The 17,812-nt window shown below is 42.4% G+C and overlaps 1 protein-coding gene and 1 long non-coding RNA gene across 2 annotated transcripts; one reads left to right on the plus strand and one right to left on the minus strand.

Moving 5' to 3' along the window:
* The first annotated feature begins 4,690 nt into the window (after nucleotides 1–4,690).
* On the plus strand, nucleotides 4,691–6,989 carry LOC111780212 (uncharacterized). Its single transcript, XR_015421324.1, has 4 exons — nucleotides 4,691–4,927; nucleotides 5,007–5,087; nucleotides 5,717–5,795; nucleotides 6,789–6,989. It is a non-coding gene; the product is annotated as an uncharacterized LOC111780212 (long non-coding RNA).
* A 6,375-nt stretch (nucleotides 6,990–13,364) lies between these two features.
* Nucleotides 13,365–15,611, minus strand: LOC111796801 (putative UPF0481 protein At3g02645). The gene is made up of 2 exons (XM_087124981.1): nucleotides 15,127–15,611; nucleotides 13,365–14,584 (listed from the first exon to the last, which is right to left on the minus strand). Exons 1-2 carry the CDS (start codon nucleotides 15,548–15,550, stop codon nucleotides 13,413–13,415), a joined length of 1,596 nt encoding a protein of 531 aa, XP_086981107.1. The 5' UTR covers nucleotides 15,551–15,611; the 3' UTR covers nucleotides 13,365–13,412.
* Nucleotides 15,612–17,812: the final 2,201 nt, after the last annotated feature.

Genomic DNA, 17,812 nt, shown 5'->3' on the forward strand with positions numbered 1-17,812 from the left:
CTATCCTGAAAATGGGTGGAGAGTGGCCAAAATCTGTGCCACCTATTTAAATACAACCTATCCTAAAAATGGGTGGAGAGTGGCCAAAATCTGTGCCACTTCAAAATAAAAAGAGTGATACAACCTATCCTAAAAATAAAAATGGGTGGAGAGTGGCCAACTGAATCTGTGCCAAAGTGGTATCGTAAAAATGGATTTCCTATTTAAATACAACCTATCCTGAAAATGGGTGGAGAGTGGCCAAAATCTGTGCCACTAGAGTGATACAACCTATCCTAAAAATAAAAATGGGTGGAGAGTGGCCAACTGAATCTGTGCCAAAGTCTATCCTAAAAATAAAAATGGGTGGAGAGTGGCCAACTGAATCTGTGCCAAAGTGGTATCCTAAAAATGGGTGGAGAGTGGCCAACTGAATCTGTGACAGAGTGGTATCCTAAAAATGGGTAGAGAGTGGCCAACTGAATCTGTGTCACTTCAAAAAAAAAAAAGAGTGATACAACCTATCCTAAAAATCGGTGGAGAGGCCAACTGAATCTGTGCCACTTCAAAAAAAAGAGTGATACAACCTATCCTAAAAATGGGTGGAGAAATGGGTAGAGAGTGGCCAACTGAATCTGTGTCACTTCAAAAAAAAAAAGAGTGATACAACCTATCCTAAAAATCGGTGGAGAGGCCAACTGAATCTGTGCCACTTCAAAAAAAAGAGTGATACAACCTATCCTAAAAATGGGTGGAGAGTGGCCAACTGAATCTGTGCCACTTCAAAAGAGTGGTAAAAATGGGTGGAGAGTGGCCAACTGAATCTGTGCCACTTCAAAATTAGGTCTAAGAATTCGCTAATCCATTCGACGTGTTTGTCAAATGGTCAAAGGTAAATTAAATGTAAACGTGTGAATCTAAATAAGAAAAAAACAAAGGTTTTATCTAACAATCTCCTCCTAAAACCTGTGTTATATCTGACTTATTTCGTTTCGTTTGAACTCCGTTTTGAGCCCTATGGCTCGGTGTCCCTGGCGGCATGTCCTCCAGACTCCACGTCTTGTTCGGTGTCCCTGGCGGCATGTCCTCCAGACTCCACGTCTTGTTCGGCCGCCTCTTCTTCGAGTTGGCGCGCCGCCAGTCCAGGTGGTTCACCTCTCCCTAATAGGTCTTCCATCTTCCGGTCCTGGCCGAGAGGTTGACTTGGTTGCTCGGTGTCCCTGGCGGCATGTCCTCCAGACTCCATGTCTTGTTCGGCCGCCTCTTCTTCGAGTTGGCGCGCCGCCAGTCCAGGTGGTTCACCTCTTCCTAATAGGTCTTCCATCTTCCGGTACCTGGCCGAGAAGTTGACTGGTTGCTCTATCTCTAGCTTTAGGATGTAAAGGCAGTTTGTCGTGCACCGAACTTGCGTGAGCAACCGTCGTCGATCATCACGGATCCTAAGTAGCCCGCGTTTGATGGAAATGTGGCAGCCGGCCTTATCGAGTTGACCCAGGCTCACAATATTAGCCTTGAGTCTCGGGATGAAGTAGACGCCGGTCACCTTGTGATGATTGCCTCCCTTGCCGACGAATAGGATGGTGCCGTGCCCTTCGATTTCGACGACGGAGCCATCGCCGAATTTCACCGTCCCGCGAATCCCCGAGTCAAGCTCGGAGAACGCAGACTTTGCCCCGATCATATGGTTTGTTGCCCCCGTGTCGAGGACCCATCGCCGGTGCTCTTGCTGCTCGCCTCTTTCACCGATTTGAGCGAGCACTCGCTCCTTCTTTAGTCGAATTGGCTCCCCAGGTGCATTTGTTATGCACAGTTGGAGTTCTTCCTCGGGTTCGACGTTCACCGGAGCAGTTATGCCGTCGTCGATTACCTCTGTGGATTTGGGGAGCTCTTCCTCGGGTTTGAGGTCAGGTAGGACTGATGCAGTCACCATGAAAAGGGCCGGCTCATCCTCCTCAGATTGAGCCACATGGGCCTTTTCGGCCGTCTCCTTGTTCCTGAGCTTGCTCCAGCAATTCTTGCTCAGGTGACCTCTCTTCCCACAGTACGAGCACTGGATTGGCCCGTCATCAGTCGACTTCTCCTTCTTTTGATCCGCCTCTTTCCTGTGCATGCGCCATCGAGATTTCCCCGGCTTCTTACCGCCTTTGCGGCTGGAGGGCCCATTGCTCTCGCCGGTGTCGTCACGGAGCTTTAGGCGTGCAAGCCATTCTTCCTCAGTGAGGAGTAGACGACCCTCCTTGTCGACAGCTGAAATGGTATTTTTCTTCCGCTGCTCGACGTTACGCAGTCTTCCGGTCACCTCTTCCACCGTTAGGTCATTCACGTCAAGCAATGTCTCGATTGAAATTGCAACTTGCTCGAGGTGATCGGGGACGACCTGCGAGCCCCGTGATTCGCATTGAAAAATCATCGACGGATTCGCCGTCCTTAAAGCGGATCTCCGAGAGCTCCTTCCGCAGCTGCTCAATGTTGGATTCCCGCACTCGCTGTACACCGACCCGACGGGATTTAATTCCTTCCCAGGCCGATTGCGTCTCCCTGATCACTCGCTCAACGACACCTCGGCGCCGGCCTCTTAGTGGTGGTGATGGAGATGACGGCACTTGACGGCGGCGTGGAGGAGTGAGCAAGTTTGCTCGGGATGGACCCCACAATGTGCTTATTTTTGCCCTTTGCATTTTCTTCTACTCGAACCTGAGACCTGTGTGTTGTTAGGTCGACACTCTGACCACTTGAGCTATTCAACTTGATTGTTGATAGGTTGGCTCTTCTGTGATGGTATACTACCGATCGCTTCAACGAGGCTCTGATACCACTTGTTGGATTTCGATAATCGGCCAGGGAAATCACCGAGAGGATATTGTCGATAGGAGGTTGTTGGAAGAAAGATAAAATGCCTAAAATAAGAGAGAGAGAATGACTGAAAGTTTGACTGCTCTTGACCACTTGTTGGATTTCGATAATCGGCCAGGGAAATCACCGAGAGGATATTGTCGATAGGAGGTTGTTGGAAGAAAGATAAAATGCCTAAAATAAGAGAGAGAAGGACTGAAAGTTTGACTGCTCTTCAAAATTTGTGAAATCTTGTAAACACATTTCCTATTTAAATACAACCTATCCTAAAAATGGGGAAATCTTGTAAACACATTTCCTATTTAAATACAACCTATCCTAAATGGGTGGAGAGTGGAAATCACCTAGAGGATATTGTCGATAGGAGGTTGTTGGAAGAAAGATAAAATGCCTAAAATAAGAGAGAGAAGGACTGAAAGTTTGACTGCTCTTCAAAATCCGGTTGTGAAATCTTGTAAACAGATTTCCTATTTAAATACAACCTATCCTAAAAATGGGGAAATCTTGTAAACACATTTCCTATTTAAATACAACCTATCCTAAATGGGTGGAGAGTGGCCAACTGAATCTGTGCCACTTCCTAGAAAATTGACGTCTAAGAATTCGCTAATCCATTCGGCGTGTTTGTCAAATGGTCAAAGGTAAATTAAATGTAAACGTGTGAATCTAAATAAGGAAAAAACAAAGGTTTTATCTAACAAACCTTTCCCTTGAAGACGCGTTGTAAAGCCTTGAGGGAAAGCCCGAAAGGAAAAGCCCGAAGAGGACAATATTTGCTAGCAGTGGGCTTGGGCCATTACAAATGGTATGAGAGCTAGATACCGGACAATGTGTTAGCCTTCTTGCCCTTCCCCGAAGGGGGTAGACACGAGGCGTTGTCCTAGTAAGGACGCTGGGCCCTGAAGGGGGTGGATTTGGTGGCAGTCCCACATCGATTGGAGAAAGGAACGAGTGCCAACAAGGACGCTGGGCCTCGAGGGGGGTGGATTGTACAATGTGCCAGCCTTCTTGGTTCTAGTAAGGATGCTCGGCCCTGAAGGGGGTGGATTTGGTGGCGGTCCCACATCGATTGGAGAAAGGAACGAGTGCCAACAAGGACGCTGGGCCTCCAGGGGGGTGGATTGTACAATGTGCCAGCCTTCTTGGTCCTAGTAAGGATGCTGGGCCCTGAAGGAGATGGATTTGGTGGCGGTCCCACATCGATTGGAGAAAAAAACGAGTGCCCAGCAAGGACGCTGGGCCTCGAGGGGGGTGGATTGTGACGTTTCACATTGGTTAGGGAGGAGAACAAAACACCCTTTGTAGGGTGATTCCCACTTCTCTCTCTATTAAAAGAAAAGAAAAAAGAAAAAAAAAAAAACTCTATACAATTGCTAGGATTCAAAAGGAGGCACGAGCCGCGACTAGTGATTGTGTGAGTACCAACCTCACTAGTTTGTATGCGAGTCACGTGAGGGATGAGATTTTGCCCGTTAAACCTCTATTTGATTGTTTATTTGATCCAATTACTAGAGATTAACTTCTAAAGTTAGGATGGTTTTACGTTGACCTAAGTTAGAACATCTCCAGCATATTGAGCATCCTAAACCAAGTTAGTCTCGAGGATCTAGTTTAGTGAGCCCTAGAGATAAGAGTTCAAATTTTGAAACATTTAGATGTCAAAAGAACCTAGTTAACCTCTACAACTGTAATACCCGAAGAAAGAAGAAAAAGAAAAAAAAAAAAAAAAAAAAAAAAAAAAAATATATATATATATATATATATATATATATATATATATATATATATATATATATAGGAAAAGTTGAGAGGGGCAAATAGGTAAATTTGCCCCTCCAACCACCTAAGGGGTCCAAACGAAACCCCATCCATAATCCAAAAGAGAGATAGTGAGAGAAAGGGGTAGAGAGAACCTAGAGAGAGGAGAAAGGATGAACCGCCGGAAGACTCACCGAAAACTACCGTCGGAGTCTATTCCGGTGAAGATCATGATGCAAGGAGGTGAAGATCATGCAAAGAGACTTTCTTGGAAGGGAAAAGAGAATGTGGGTGGCCGGAGTCCCATTTTTCATCAAGAAGTCGGAAAACCCACAAGGTAAGGATCTTGAACGTTTTCTCAGATCTACGGTTTTCCTTTGTGAATCAAGATCTGAAATCTTGATATATTCATCTAGGAACAACTCTACGCATGATCTGAGAAGAAGTTGGCCGAGACCTCAACCCGAAGGCGGAGATCCGAGAGTCGTCCTAGAACGGTGAGCGAAATTCCGACCTTCTTAACTCGTCCGGTAGTTAATCGAAAATTACAAAAAAAAAATATACGAGGACGTAGCCAGTAACACGATCTAAAACTTTATTGAAGGAATCATGTCGATCCGATCTACGGATCGAAAGATATGAAAATCGGAAAAGAAAGTTGTGTTTCGGTTTTCGGAGGGCAGAGAAGAAAGAAGAAAAAAAAAAAAAAAAAAAAAAAAAAAAAAAAAAAAAAAAAAAAAAAAAAAAAAAGGGAGTCGGCCGGCGAGCGGCGGACGGTGGCGACAGGCGCCGGACGGCTGCGACAGGCGCCGGACACGCGTCGACCATCGGCTGGAGCAACGCAGCTCCAGCGAGGCGTCGACACGTGTCGCCTGCAAGCCGGGCCGAACCGCGACGCGAGCCGAGCCGACTGGACCGGCCGACCCGCGACTACGCGGAGGCGGGCGCGCGTGGCAGGCGCGCGTGCAGCCTGCGACTGGCGCCTTCCCGCGCGCGTGGCCACTCACTTCCAGCGTGCTGCTGGGCGCGTGAGCGCGCGCGTGGAACGGCCAATTTGGCCCGGTTGTTTTCTGTTTTCTCGATTTTTGTCCCGGCTCCAGTTCTAATACTGTTTTTACGTGGATAGGGATTTAATTTAGAGAAATCAGTATTTTTGGACACCTCACGGGTAAAGAAACGCTAGCGAAAGGGCACGCGTCAACCAGGTAAGTCACCACCCGGTATTTAGGAAGAAATACTTGTAGGGTTCGCTTGGATTGTATGTATGCATGTTAGTAATTTTGCCTTGAATTAGCTCTCCATGAATGAGCTTAATTAGATGGATTGTTATGATGTGTTGGGTGAATTTCCTGAGTGTTGCTTGTATGCCTTAAGCTTCCGTTGTACGTATGCATGCGTTTAATTTATGTTAGAGTTGTGTATGCCGGGTTTCGGGTGCTTGATGGACGAATTCGTCCCATTGAGCGCGAACTTCGTGCTCTGGGTGCTTGATGAAGGTCATCGCCCCGTTGAGCCGGTATGCCTAGTTTGCATGAATTACATACTATGATGTTAGAAGAAGATTGCATGCACCCTCTGTTCATTGCTAGGGCCCATTTCTTTGATAAGATTAGGGAATCTTGGTTAGGAGCGAAATGCCGCTCTAGCCTGACTTAATTTTTCCCTAGAAACTTAGCGGTTTACCACGGTAAGAAAGTACCTAGGAGGGTTCACAGATTGCTAGCGTGAGAACGGTATCTATAGCTTCGTGGGAGGACCAAGGGTCCCTGATCAGTCCTTACTGTTCTTAGCCATTTCGCATGGGAAATGTGTCCCCACGTCGTACAGCCCATTAGCTGCATGGGAACGGGTTGGGTCGCGCCCCCCATAGGAGGACTATATGGGCGTAGGGGTATTCAGCACACCCCTAGGCTAGGTACCATGTAGTTCTAGATAGCCATGTAGAGGTAGCGCCTCATAGAGAGATACCGACCATATTAGCTTGGCATAAGGAACCTCTAGGTGACTAATGAAAGGACGATGAACCGGTGAAACCCAAGGGGCAAGCCCCAAGAGACTAAGGTTAGAACCCGATGTCCTAGAACCGAATTAGAAAACCGTGGGAGTTCTGTTAAATTAAGATGCGAGGAGAGCCTACAAGTAGGTGGCTTACTGAGTATAATCTTTATACTCATCCCGTTCTCATTTATTTTTCTCAGGTGTTCACTGGCTGCTGGTCGAGGTAGAGGAGCGTTTGAGAGTTGTACAGTCACAGAGGGGGTCGTTCCGCAGCGTCAGTCCCTTTTCGGTCTTTTAGAGTCTTTTGTATTTCATTTTATATTTGCAATTTCTTTTGTAATAATTAACAAACAAAATTTCTCTCTTTTGTTTTAATTCAAAGTATTTTTTTTATCTTTTTACTTTGGTTTTCTTTTCTTTTATTTTCCTTTTGTTTGTTTTCGATTTCGTCTTTTTGGTCACGATTCGATTTTTTTGAAGCCTCGAAAATCGGGTCGTGACAACAACACTCGGGGACGATTAAGATAGCTTATCAGACCTACTAATTACTAGAGTCTTCACCCCTTATCTTATTTAATACACCATTAGCATTATCAGCAACCTAAGATGAATCTAATAGTGCCCTTACCAAGCAATCGGTTTACAGGAGCAGTACTATCAAGCTTGACCTAGCCTAGATAGAGCAGTATGTCGAGGAAACTTCAAGGCCTTCCCAAAAACTCAAATAGTTGTAGAATTTTGGCTTGAATTTTCCAGAGGCTAAAGAAATGCCTGTAATAACTTATTAGGATAAGAATGCGATGAGAGCCTACAAGCAAGTGAGTACTTTATACCCATCAAATTTTCTTTTAACGTTAACATTAACCATCATTCCAGGTAGAGAGCGTTTAGAGTATTTGACATTTGTAACTGATTTTAGTAACGTGTTGTGATTTATGAAAATTTGATAAAGTTTTATGATATTTAAATATGATCTTTTAAATAATTAAAAAAAAAACAGCCCGACAACCTAACCCAAAAAAAAAATGGTTTGGATTGTGAACTCTATTCGAATTGCTCGAGTCACTAACCCAACCGACCCAAAATTTTGAATCAGTTCCAACGAATTTTCTAATCAACTCAACTCAATCCATGTACTATCCTAACATTCACAAAATCTACGTGAGATTTTTTATATATTTTCTAAATCCATCTCAAAGCATTCTTTGGATCTAACGAAGGTTTGACCAACCATTTAAAATGGAAATAATGAATTAATAATTACTACATGTGAGCAACGAGGAGTAATTAATAATTTTAAAAATATTAATTAAATATTGAGTGGATAAGATGAAGACAAAACAAAGACTTTATATGGACAATAATTGCTGAATAAATAATGTTGACCCTTGACGTGACAAGTTCAAGTTGATAATTATTAAATAATACGTCATTTTAATTTAAACTAATAATACCATACGACAATATATTATTTTATCAATATCAATGTTTGTGGTAGACTCTAGAATTATTTCATCGATAATTTTAATTTGGAGTCGAAAATATTTAAATATTAATTTCACCATAGCATCTAAGATACACCTCACCATTGCGCTTCAGATCTGCCTACGAGCTTAGTTGATTGCTTGATTTTCCTCTATTTACCAAGCGAAAACACTTGTCCATTCCCTTCCACGAGCGTCAACATTCATGTAATGACCCAAGCCCACCACTAGTATATATTGTCATTTTTCAGTTTTTCCTTTCGAACTTCTTCTCATGGTTTTTAAAATGCGTCTGCTAGGGATATGTTTAATAGGTTTAACAGCCTCCAAACACTTGAAAAGGAAAAGAAAGTAAGGATGAATATAAAAATTATACTCAGTAAGCCACCTACTTGTAGGCCCTCATCGCATTCTAGGCTTAACAGATTCCCACGAGCTTCTCATGAGCTCTCGGACATCTGATTCTGGTCTTATCCCCTTGGGGCTATTCTGGTTCTCCGTCCTTTTATTTCAAACCCTAAGAATTTCTTGTGTCAAGCTATGAATGACTGGTGTCCCTCTACGAGGCGCTACCTCATGCATGACTCTCTAAGACTATATGACATCTTACCTAGGGGTGAGCTAAAACCTCTAAGGTCTATAATAGTACCCCTCATTAGGGGGTGTGAACCCTCCCTTATCCCATGCAGCTAATGGGTTGTATGACGTGGGTCTCTCGTTTCCCATGCAAAATGGCAAGGAGTAGTGGGTTGTCATCAGAAACCCCTGGTCTCCCACGAAGTTGTTGCACCATTCACACAACTAGCAGCCTAAGGACACTCCTAAGGTGGTTCATAGGTCGTGGCCATCTGTTAGGCTCCTAGGTGTTAGGTTAGGTCTAGACTTAGTGACTAGTCACTCTAATCACCAATCCCTAGTCTTAACGTAATATTGGATCATAAAAAATTAACTGGGTGTGCACATATTAATTATCTAGAATCCACATATAATTCATGCAAATATAAGTATACATGCTCAACGGGATGATAACATCCATCAACACACGGAGCGTAGAGTTCACAAATTCTCCTCCTCCTTTCAACATGAATTAAACACATACATACATATATATAACGGAAGAGTAAAGCAAGATTACATTCTCATAGCATTTCACATTGTGCATCCATACTCATATTACCTAAAATCATTGCATGGAAAAGCTACCACCTAAGGTAAACATTCTAGCGTGCATGCTCCCAAGCGATTCCTACACGTATTTCTTCCTAAAAATCCATGTGATGACTTACATGGTTGACGCTTGCCCTTTCGCTTAGCGTTTTTACGCAAATAGAATGTCAAAAAATATTGATTCTTAATTAAGTCCTAGTTCACATAAATATATGGTTGGACTTGGAATCAGGATGAAAATCGAGAAACCAGAAGTCAAACAGGTTAAAAACTGACCCTCCCGTGCACAAGACGCGCTTCCACGCACTAGAGAGACACTCTACGTTCAAGTCCATGCACGCGTATGGATGTGCATTTCGATGCTGCCACATGGCATGCTCGGGTTGGTCAGCCGCTGACGAATGCATGGGTTCGAATCCAGAGGCGTGTGCGTGAATTTCCTTACATTGATGTGGGGCACACACGGTTTCGGTTGAAGCATCAAACGGTTTTGACCGCAGGTTAAGTCGATGGATGTGTGTCGGATCGAGCAGTAGTCGCGTGTCGCCGACCGAATGGAGCTGGTCGCTCTACTCTACATGTGATGCGTTGCTCCAAGCAGCAAGCGACATGTATCTCTCATCTCAATGTGCTTCTCCTCTCGCTGGTCTACACGTGGCTCGCCAAAAACAATTTTCTTCCAGTTGCAACGCAGAATCAATTAGGTTTTTCTCATATTTTTCATTTTGATATGTTTTAATCTATAATTCAAATCGATTTGTTTCTTCAGCAAAGTTGTAGAACTTAATCCTAACTACGTCTTGGTATTTTCTTTCTTAAATTTTACCTCATTACAGATTAAGTTATGGACGTTGGACGTATGTACGTTTTCTTCCTTACCATTCTTGGATAAACTCTCCGAAGTTTTGCTCTCAGTCCAAGATTTTTTCCAAGCTCCTTCATGAAATCTGTGGAGCTCCCTCCCTAGATAAACATATCAAAACATTGGATCTCGATTCAAAGGATAAAGGCTTGGATCCAAGGAAAATGCTCAAGATCTTACCTCACGGATTCTCGATTTTCTTAACGAAAAATGGAGCTTCTGCAACTCAAATCTCTTTCTTCCTTCATAGATGAAGTTCTTGCAACAACTCCTTGGTTGGAAATGAACTCGAGTTGTGGTCTAGTGAGTTTTTTTTTGCTGTTTTTTTCTTTTTTCTCTCCTCAAATTCTCTAACTCTCTCTCTCACCCTTTCTCTTTTGCATGTCTTTCCCTAGGGTTCCATTTGGTCCCCCAAAAATGATTTGGGTCACAAAATGTCATCTTTGCCCATCTGTTGACTTTGACCCCTCTTTTTTTCGTGTGCTACGAACTCTCCCCCTCCTCAGAAACTTTCATCCCTAGAAGTTGGTGTCTCTTAGAACAGTTCAGGACAGGCTTTCCTCACGCCTTCTTCTTGTAACCAGGTTGCCTCCTCATCACGATGATTACCGTACGAGACTTTTACAAAAAAAATCATTTTGTTGCGCAATCACTTAGTGTTGCAGCCAAAATTTTGACAAATTTCTCTTTGTAGGTTGTCCTATCACATGGGTCTGACGTGTACTTTTGTAGCATGGATACATGAAATACATTGTGCACGACATCGAGGGTTTGGTGGTAGTGCAATTTTGTAACTTGCCCTTTCGTCCGTGGGTAGGAAGTCATGCTAAATCTTAGCTGCGTTCCTAACTTCTTCTAAAGACTCTTCCTAAACTGTGAGGTAAACCTGGTGTCCCGATCTGACACTGTAGAGACTGGCACTCCGTGCATACGTACTATCTCTCTAACATATAACTGAGCCCACCGATCTACTCAATATGTGGACTTGCCTGGAATGAAGTGAGTCGTTTTGGTTAGTCTGTCTACAACTACCCAAATTACGTTAAAACCATGTTTAGTCTTTAGCAAACCCGAGATGAAGTCCATACATACTGATTGTTATTTCTACTGAGGAACATTCAAGGGCTGTAGCAATTCTGTTGAGTGTTGTCTCGGGGCATTCACTTGCTGGTAAGTAAAGCATCGGCTTATGAAATCTGCTATGTACTTCTTCATCCTTGGTCACCAATAAAATCCTTCCAGATCCTGATACATCTCCGTACTTCCTAGGTGGAACGTATAAGATGTATCATGAGCTTCAGTCATAAACTCGTTCAAGATTTTTTCATCTTCGGGAACAAACAAGCAGTCTTGCCACAACAAACCCCCGTCTGAAGAGATTGAATACCCCACTCGTCTCTCTATTTCTATCTGATTCCATACTTTGCTGAGGTGCTCATCAGATTTCTGGGCGTTCATAACTCATTTTTCATAGGGTGGGTTGCACAGTCATCTATGCTATCTGAGCGGTACCACCTCTAGCTACAACCTCAATTTCAGCATTCTTCATCTCATCCGGTAACTTCTCTTGCTTGTTGATCATTACAGAGGTATGAGCAGTCTTCCTGCTCAAAGCATCAACTACAACATTGGCTCTACCTGGATGGTATAGGATCTTGATATCATAATCCTTTACTAATTCCAACCATCTTTTCTGTCTCATATTCAATTCCTTCTGAGTGAACAGAAACTTGAGGCTCTTATGGTTAGTGTATACTTTGAACTTTTTTATCCATAGTAATGTTGCCACGTCTTCAAGGAAAACACTACCACTGTTAATTCAAGATCCTTCTGAGTGAACAGAAACTTGAGGCTCTTATGGTTAGTGTATACTTTGAACTTTTTTATCCATAGTAATGTTGCCACGTCTTCAAGGAAAACACTACCACTGTTAATTCAAGATCATGAGTAGGGTAATTTCGTTTGTGCTCTTTCAGTTGCCTTGAAGCGTAAGCTATTACCTTACCTGTAACGACCTAGATCCACCGCTAGCAGATATTGTTCTCTTTGGGCTTTCCCTTTCGGGCTTCCCCTCAAGGCTTTAAAACGCGTCTGCTAGGGGAAGGTTTCCACACCCTTATAAAGGGTGATTTGTTCTCCTCCCCAACCAATGTGGGACATCACAATCCACGTGTCTACCCCCCTTCGGGGAACAGTGAGAACGCCGGCACATCGTCCGGTGACTGGCTCTCATACCATTTGTAACGACCCAGATCCACCGCTAGCATATATTGTCCTCTTTGGGCTTTCCCTTTCGAGCTTCCCCTCAAGGCTTTAAAACGCGTCTGCTAGGGGAAGGTTTCCACACCCTTATAAAGGGTGATTTGTTCTCCTCCCCAACCAATTTGGGAAATCACATTACCCCTCTGCATAAGCATGCACCCCAAACCCTTACCTTAGGCGCATCTACATGTTACAAGGTTGTCTGATTCATCTGGTACTATGACGACGGGTGCAGTCACCAACCTTTCCTTATGTTCCTGGAATTTTGTTCCCATGTTGGTGTCCAATCGAAGGGCTTGCCCTCCTTGGTTAAATGTGTAAGCGTTGCAGAAATCCTGGAAATATCCTGTACAAGTCTTCTATAAAATTTCAACTTCGTACCTTAGTGACTCTGGTCAGTCTTGGCACCTCATAACTGCCTCAGATGACCAAAACTCGCACTTGGAGGTCTTGGTGTACCATTGATGTGCTCATAACACCATCAAAACTCCCCTTAGGTGTTCACTGTCAACTAACTCCTTCTTGGTGTACACTGGTATATCGTCAAAGATGGCTACAATGACAATAACGAGAAAGCTTCATGAACATTCAGTTTGTCTAAAACGAAACCTCCGCAAAACATTGATCAGGTTGAAAGAACTTATCAGTAATCTCCTTGCTCATGATAGCTTTTGAAAGTAGTCCTCGATATGTCCCTCTCTTTGATCCTTATCGAAGGTATCTTGACCTTGTCGACCCTAACGGTCCTTACTGCCTGACCAAAAATAGCCTCGTAGTTTCATCTCATATAGCCAACAAAGGTTTTTCCTCATAGTGGGACATCCTGTCTCGCAGCTTGCTTGAGTACTAATAGTAGTAGTATTCTATGGAATGTCTTGTAATCTCTTCTTGATTGATTTTAATAAAGAGTGCGAATGTTTTACCCCACGAGTTGTGTTCAACATAGTATAACTAGTTCACTCAATTGTACATATCGAGATTACTCATAATCCACCATTACATCCACCATTACATGAATGAAAGCATAAGAAGGAAATACAAAAATTAAACTAAAGCATATCATATGCTGAGCTGATAATCCTATGTCCCATGATTTTTGGACAGCTAAACCAACCACAAACTGTGCGTATAGCCACAATAAGAATAAGAACTACAACCACCAATATCATCAAGCCTTGCAGCACAGGAAATATATATCTCTTCACAAATCTTTCCGCTTTAACCATCCATCGACTTTCATAGTACTTCATAATTTCTTCACCGATCCGACCTTCAAAATTCATAAACGACTCGAAATTGGACCGACCCTCTTCCGAATCGAAACCCCCTTTCACGACAACATTTCCAAGGTCCTTGAACAGCTTTACAACGTCGTCTTCATCGCCTGAACGACCTCCGACGATAATCCCAGCTCGCTTGAGAATCCCAACATCTTTCGTTGTAGCAATCAGTCCATTCATTAATGTCACGTAATGCGATAAACTACTCGGATTCAACTTCGCTTCGACTTCGAACACCACCAAATTTCTTAATATTACTTCGTAGAAATCATTGATTGTGACGATGGGTAGTGTTAGAGTGGCGGATTCGTCGTCGAACCCGCCACCATCGCCGCCGTGGAATTTCACTCCGACTTTTCTCAATTTCGTAGCTGAAGGAAGTCCGGGGGAGGTTTCGGTTTCGAACGGCGATGAGTGATGGATTTTCCCAAGCATCCCAATTAAGCTTTGGATCAAACCCACAGCTTCAACCAGCTGCTGAACAATGCCAACTTGAACAACTTTAGCCAACAAATTCAATAACTCGACGAACAAAGATCCAGACCTGTAGTCTTGGCTTGGCCTGTAAGCCAGGAACCTTTGGTAGTATAGTAAAGCGTATAAAAAGTGAAGCAAATGTTGAGATTGGTCGAGAATTTCGGACAAATTAAGGAATGGATTGTCATTAGATGTTGTAAATTTGTCGGCTGAAGGAAGTGATAATGGTGAGACGAACACGCAGAATTTGTAGAACAAAATAGGCAAATTTTCAATCAAATCTTTTGGTAATACCCTTTTGAGTACTTGTATTGGAATTTGATTCTCGAGCTTTAGTAAATCTTTGAGTATCTCGTTCCGGGTCATTGTCGCCATGTTTCCCTCGAGTTTTAGATACAATTCTTGCTCGTCGAAAACTGGCAATTCGAGCTTATATCGTCGGTTATGAAGCCGATCAGACGACCCTGTTAAAAATTGCTCACGATTGAAATATGTTGAAACAAATAACGGAAGAACACGAACCTTAACAATTATGCTTTATTAATTTTTTTTTAGAAATAACATACATGTGATGAGTATTGACCGTGGAGATTGCATAACCCAACTAGGTATTTTCTCTGCCCCTTCTTACCTTGAAAAAAACAGGGGCACCTTGCGTCCTTGAACCGATAACCATCTTTCGGCTAACCTAGCCTCCTCCGTCCCTCGGGACCAACAAGGGGTAGTACAAGAATATTCACCTGTTGTCCATCGACTACACCTTTCGGTCTGATCTTAGGCCCTAACTCATCCTCCGTGGACAAACCTTGAAGAATCCCTTAGGTTTTCGAGACATTCAGATCAATAACTACTAAATCTTTTTAACCGATCTCCTAAACTTTCAAATCAATAGCTACTATATAATTATCTTAAAATCGTTCTAAGTTAATAACTTTAAAAAAAAAAAAAAAAAAATTTTACTAATCAATCTACTAAACTTCCAAACCAAGATAGTTTGATTACTTACCTTGATAATTTTTCTCATCAGCATAGATTTGCAATAACCAGATCAAGAACAGGCCATCAATGAGGATTCTCGAAGCCAAAGCGTCCGAGCCGATCGCCAAATTTGCGCCATAGGAGGCTCGAATCGGGACCTCTAATTCCTTGAGTTGATCCACCATTAGAGTGAGCTCAGGAAGCTGAAATCTTTCCTTGGTCACTTTTGCTTGCTCCAGCTTGAAGATCTCCATTTTGTGAAGCTCATGGCTGAGCTCATGAAATGGCCCAAGAAGCAGACGAGAAGGGGAATAAGCTTGTGGGTTTTCTTTGGTTACTGAATCCGGCAGCTTGAAGATGGAAGTTGGAGTTTCTAAAGCCATTCGAAGGCCGTCTCGCCGGAGAAGCTCACCGACTTCTACAACCCAGTTCGTCTCCGATGTTCCAGCCATTTCTGCTGTCAAATCTGATGCGTTGCTGTTTGAAGCTCGAGTTTAATACGAGTCTTTGGCTAATCACTAATGCCAAAATATATGTTTTTTTAGTCGGGATGGTTGATATTTTATATTAGCTAATCAAGAAGATCATGAATATATAAGCGACTTTGTCTTTATGGAGAATGCAATTTTTGAGGAAACAAAAAGTAAATTTACGTCAAGTTTTTTTTTTTTTTTTTTTTTTTTTTTTTTTTTTTTTTTGTTCTTCTTCTAACCTGATATCAGAGTCATGCCTCAATAGAATTCTCAAGTTTCAAATCAAGAAATTAAGAATGTCAAAGTTGTAGTCATAGTAGCTCAGATGTCGAACAAATGGTGTATTTTGTTCGAGGGTTTCAGAGAAAGAGTCGAATATCAATTAAGGGGAAGTTGTTCGAGAGCTTCAAAGAAGGAGAGACTCGGGTGTCGAGCAAATGATGTATTTTATTTGAGTATTTTAGAGAAAGAGTGAGTTTCCATTATTATTTTTAAGAATGAGAACATGGGTTGGGTGGTGGAAGAGGACATAATTAGTTAATAATTATTTTTAAAGTGATTTAGTGGCATTGTAAAGGTGGTTAAGACAAGGACAAAACAACCTTAAAAATGATTTTTTTAAAAAGTCCCAATTTTAAATATTATTTTCTTTAAATTGAGGTTCCACTTGAGATATAAATATCTAATCTTGTCTTGGAGAGAGGATAAACATAAAATATTCCGTTCAATACAATTTTCGTTTTTTTTTTTTTTTTTTTTTGGGTGAGAAAACCCTAGTCCTTTTTATTAACACCATTTTGAGAAGACAGTATGACTCTTTGTTCTCCTCCCCAATTGGGAGGTCACGTCGGGGCTTTGTTAGGAAGGTTTCCACACCCTTATAAATGATGTTTTGTTCTCCTTCCCAATCAATGTGGGACATCACATCGGAACCTAGTGTCCTCGCTGGCACTCGTTTCTTTTTCCAATCGATGTGGGCGGCCACCAAATTCCACCCCCCTTTGGGGCCCAACGTCCTTACTGGCACACCGCCTCGTGTCTACTTCCCTTCGGGGAACAACCTTGTCACTAGCAAATAGTTCGGTGTCTGGCTCTAATACAATTTGTAATGGCCCAGATCCACCGCTGGCAGATATTGTTCTCTTTGGACTTTCCCTTTCGGGCTTCCCCTCAAGGCTTTAAAACGCGTATGCTAGGAGAAGGTTTCCACCCCCTTGTAAAGGGTGTTTTCTTCTCCTCTCCAACCAATGTGGGACATCACATTAGGGTTCAATTATATAATTTATCGATATTATTGACAATATTCCACCTAACATTGATAAAAGCCGCCATGCAAGATAATGTCAAACCGAGAATCTTGCAACTTTTCTTGAGCAAACCGTCAATTCACATGAAGAAACATCGAAATAGGCATGAACTCTCATATGTATGGCTATCATGCAGCTCTAGTAGCCAAGGATTCAAGTATATGAGGGTGGGTTAGGACATGCTTATACATTAAGATTTGTTGTATATGCCTATCCTATCATTATGGTAGCCAAGGGTTTGATTATAAGAAGTGAAGTAGTTATTTAGCACGATTTGAGTATACTAGAGTAGTTAGAATATGCTTATACATTGAGACTTGTAACGCATGGCTATTTTGTAGTAATAGTAGCCAATAATTTAACGATTTGACTATAGGGGTGCCGTAGTTCATTTGCACAATTTGAGTATATGAAAGTGAGTTAGGACATGTTTATACTTTGAGACTTTTTTGCTTATGCTCAAAGTGGACAATATCATACAATTTTGGAGGTTCATAGTTCCTAACATGATATAAGAGTCATGCCCTTAACTATGTCAATAGAACACTCAAGCGTCGAATAAATAAGTTGTGAGCCTCGAAGGTGCGAACAAATGGTGTATTTTGTTCGAGGGCTCCAAAGAAGGATTCGAGTCTCAACTAAGGGGAGAGCTATTCGAGAGCTGCCTCAAGGGAGGCTATATGGTGTACTTTGTTCGAGGGGAGAGTTATCGAGGATTGTTGAGGATTGTTGGGAGGGAATCTCATATTGGCTAATTAAGGGGATGATCATGGGTTTATAAGTAAGAAATACATTGTCGTTGGTATGAGGCCTTTTGAACTCTGTAACAATCCCACTTCTTCTCTTCTTTGAATACGACATCCCTACTTACATGAATCTTCTTATGTCGTGGATCATACAACCTGTATGCCTTGGTCCCATCCTCTATGCCAAA

Source organism: Cucurbita pepo, chromosome 6 (assembly GCF_057944985.1).
Source record: "Cucurbita pepo subsp. pepo isolate OVF chromosome 6, ASM5794498v1, whole genome shotgun sequence".
NCBI lineage: Eukaryota > Viridiplantae > Streptophyta > Magnoliopsida > Cucurbitales > Cucurbitaceae > Cucurbita > Cucurbita pepo.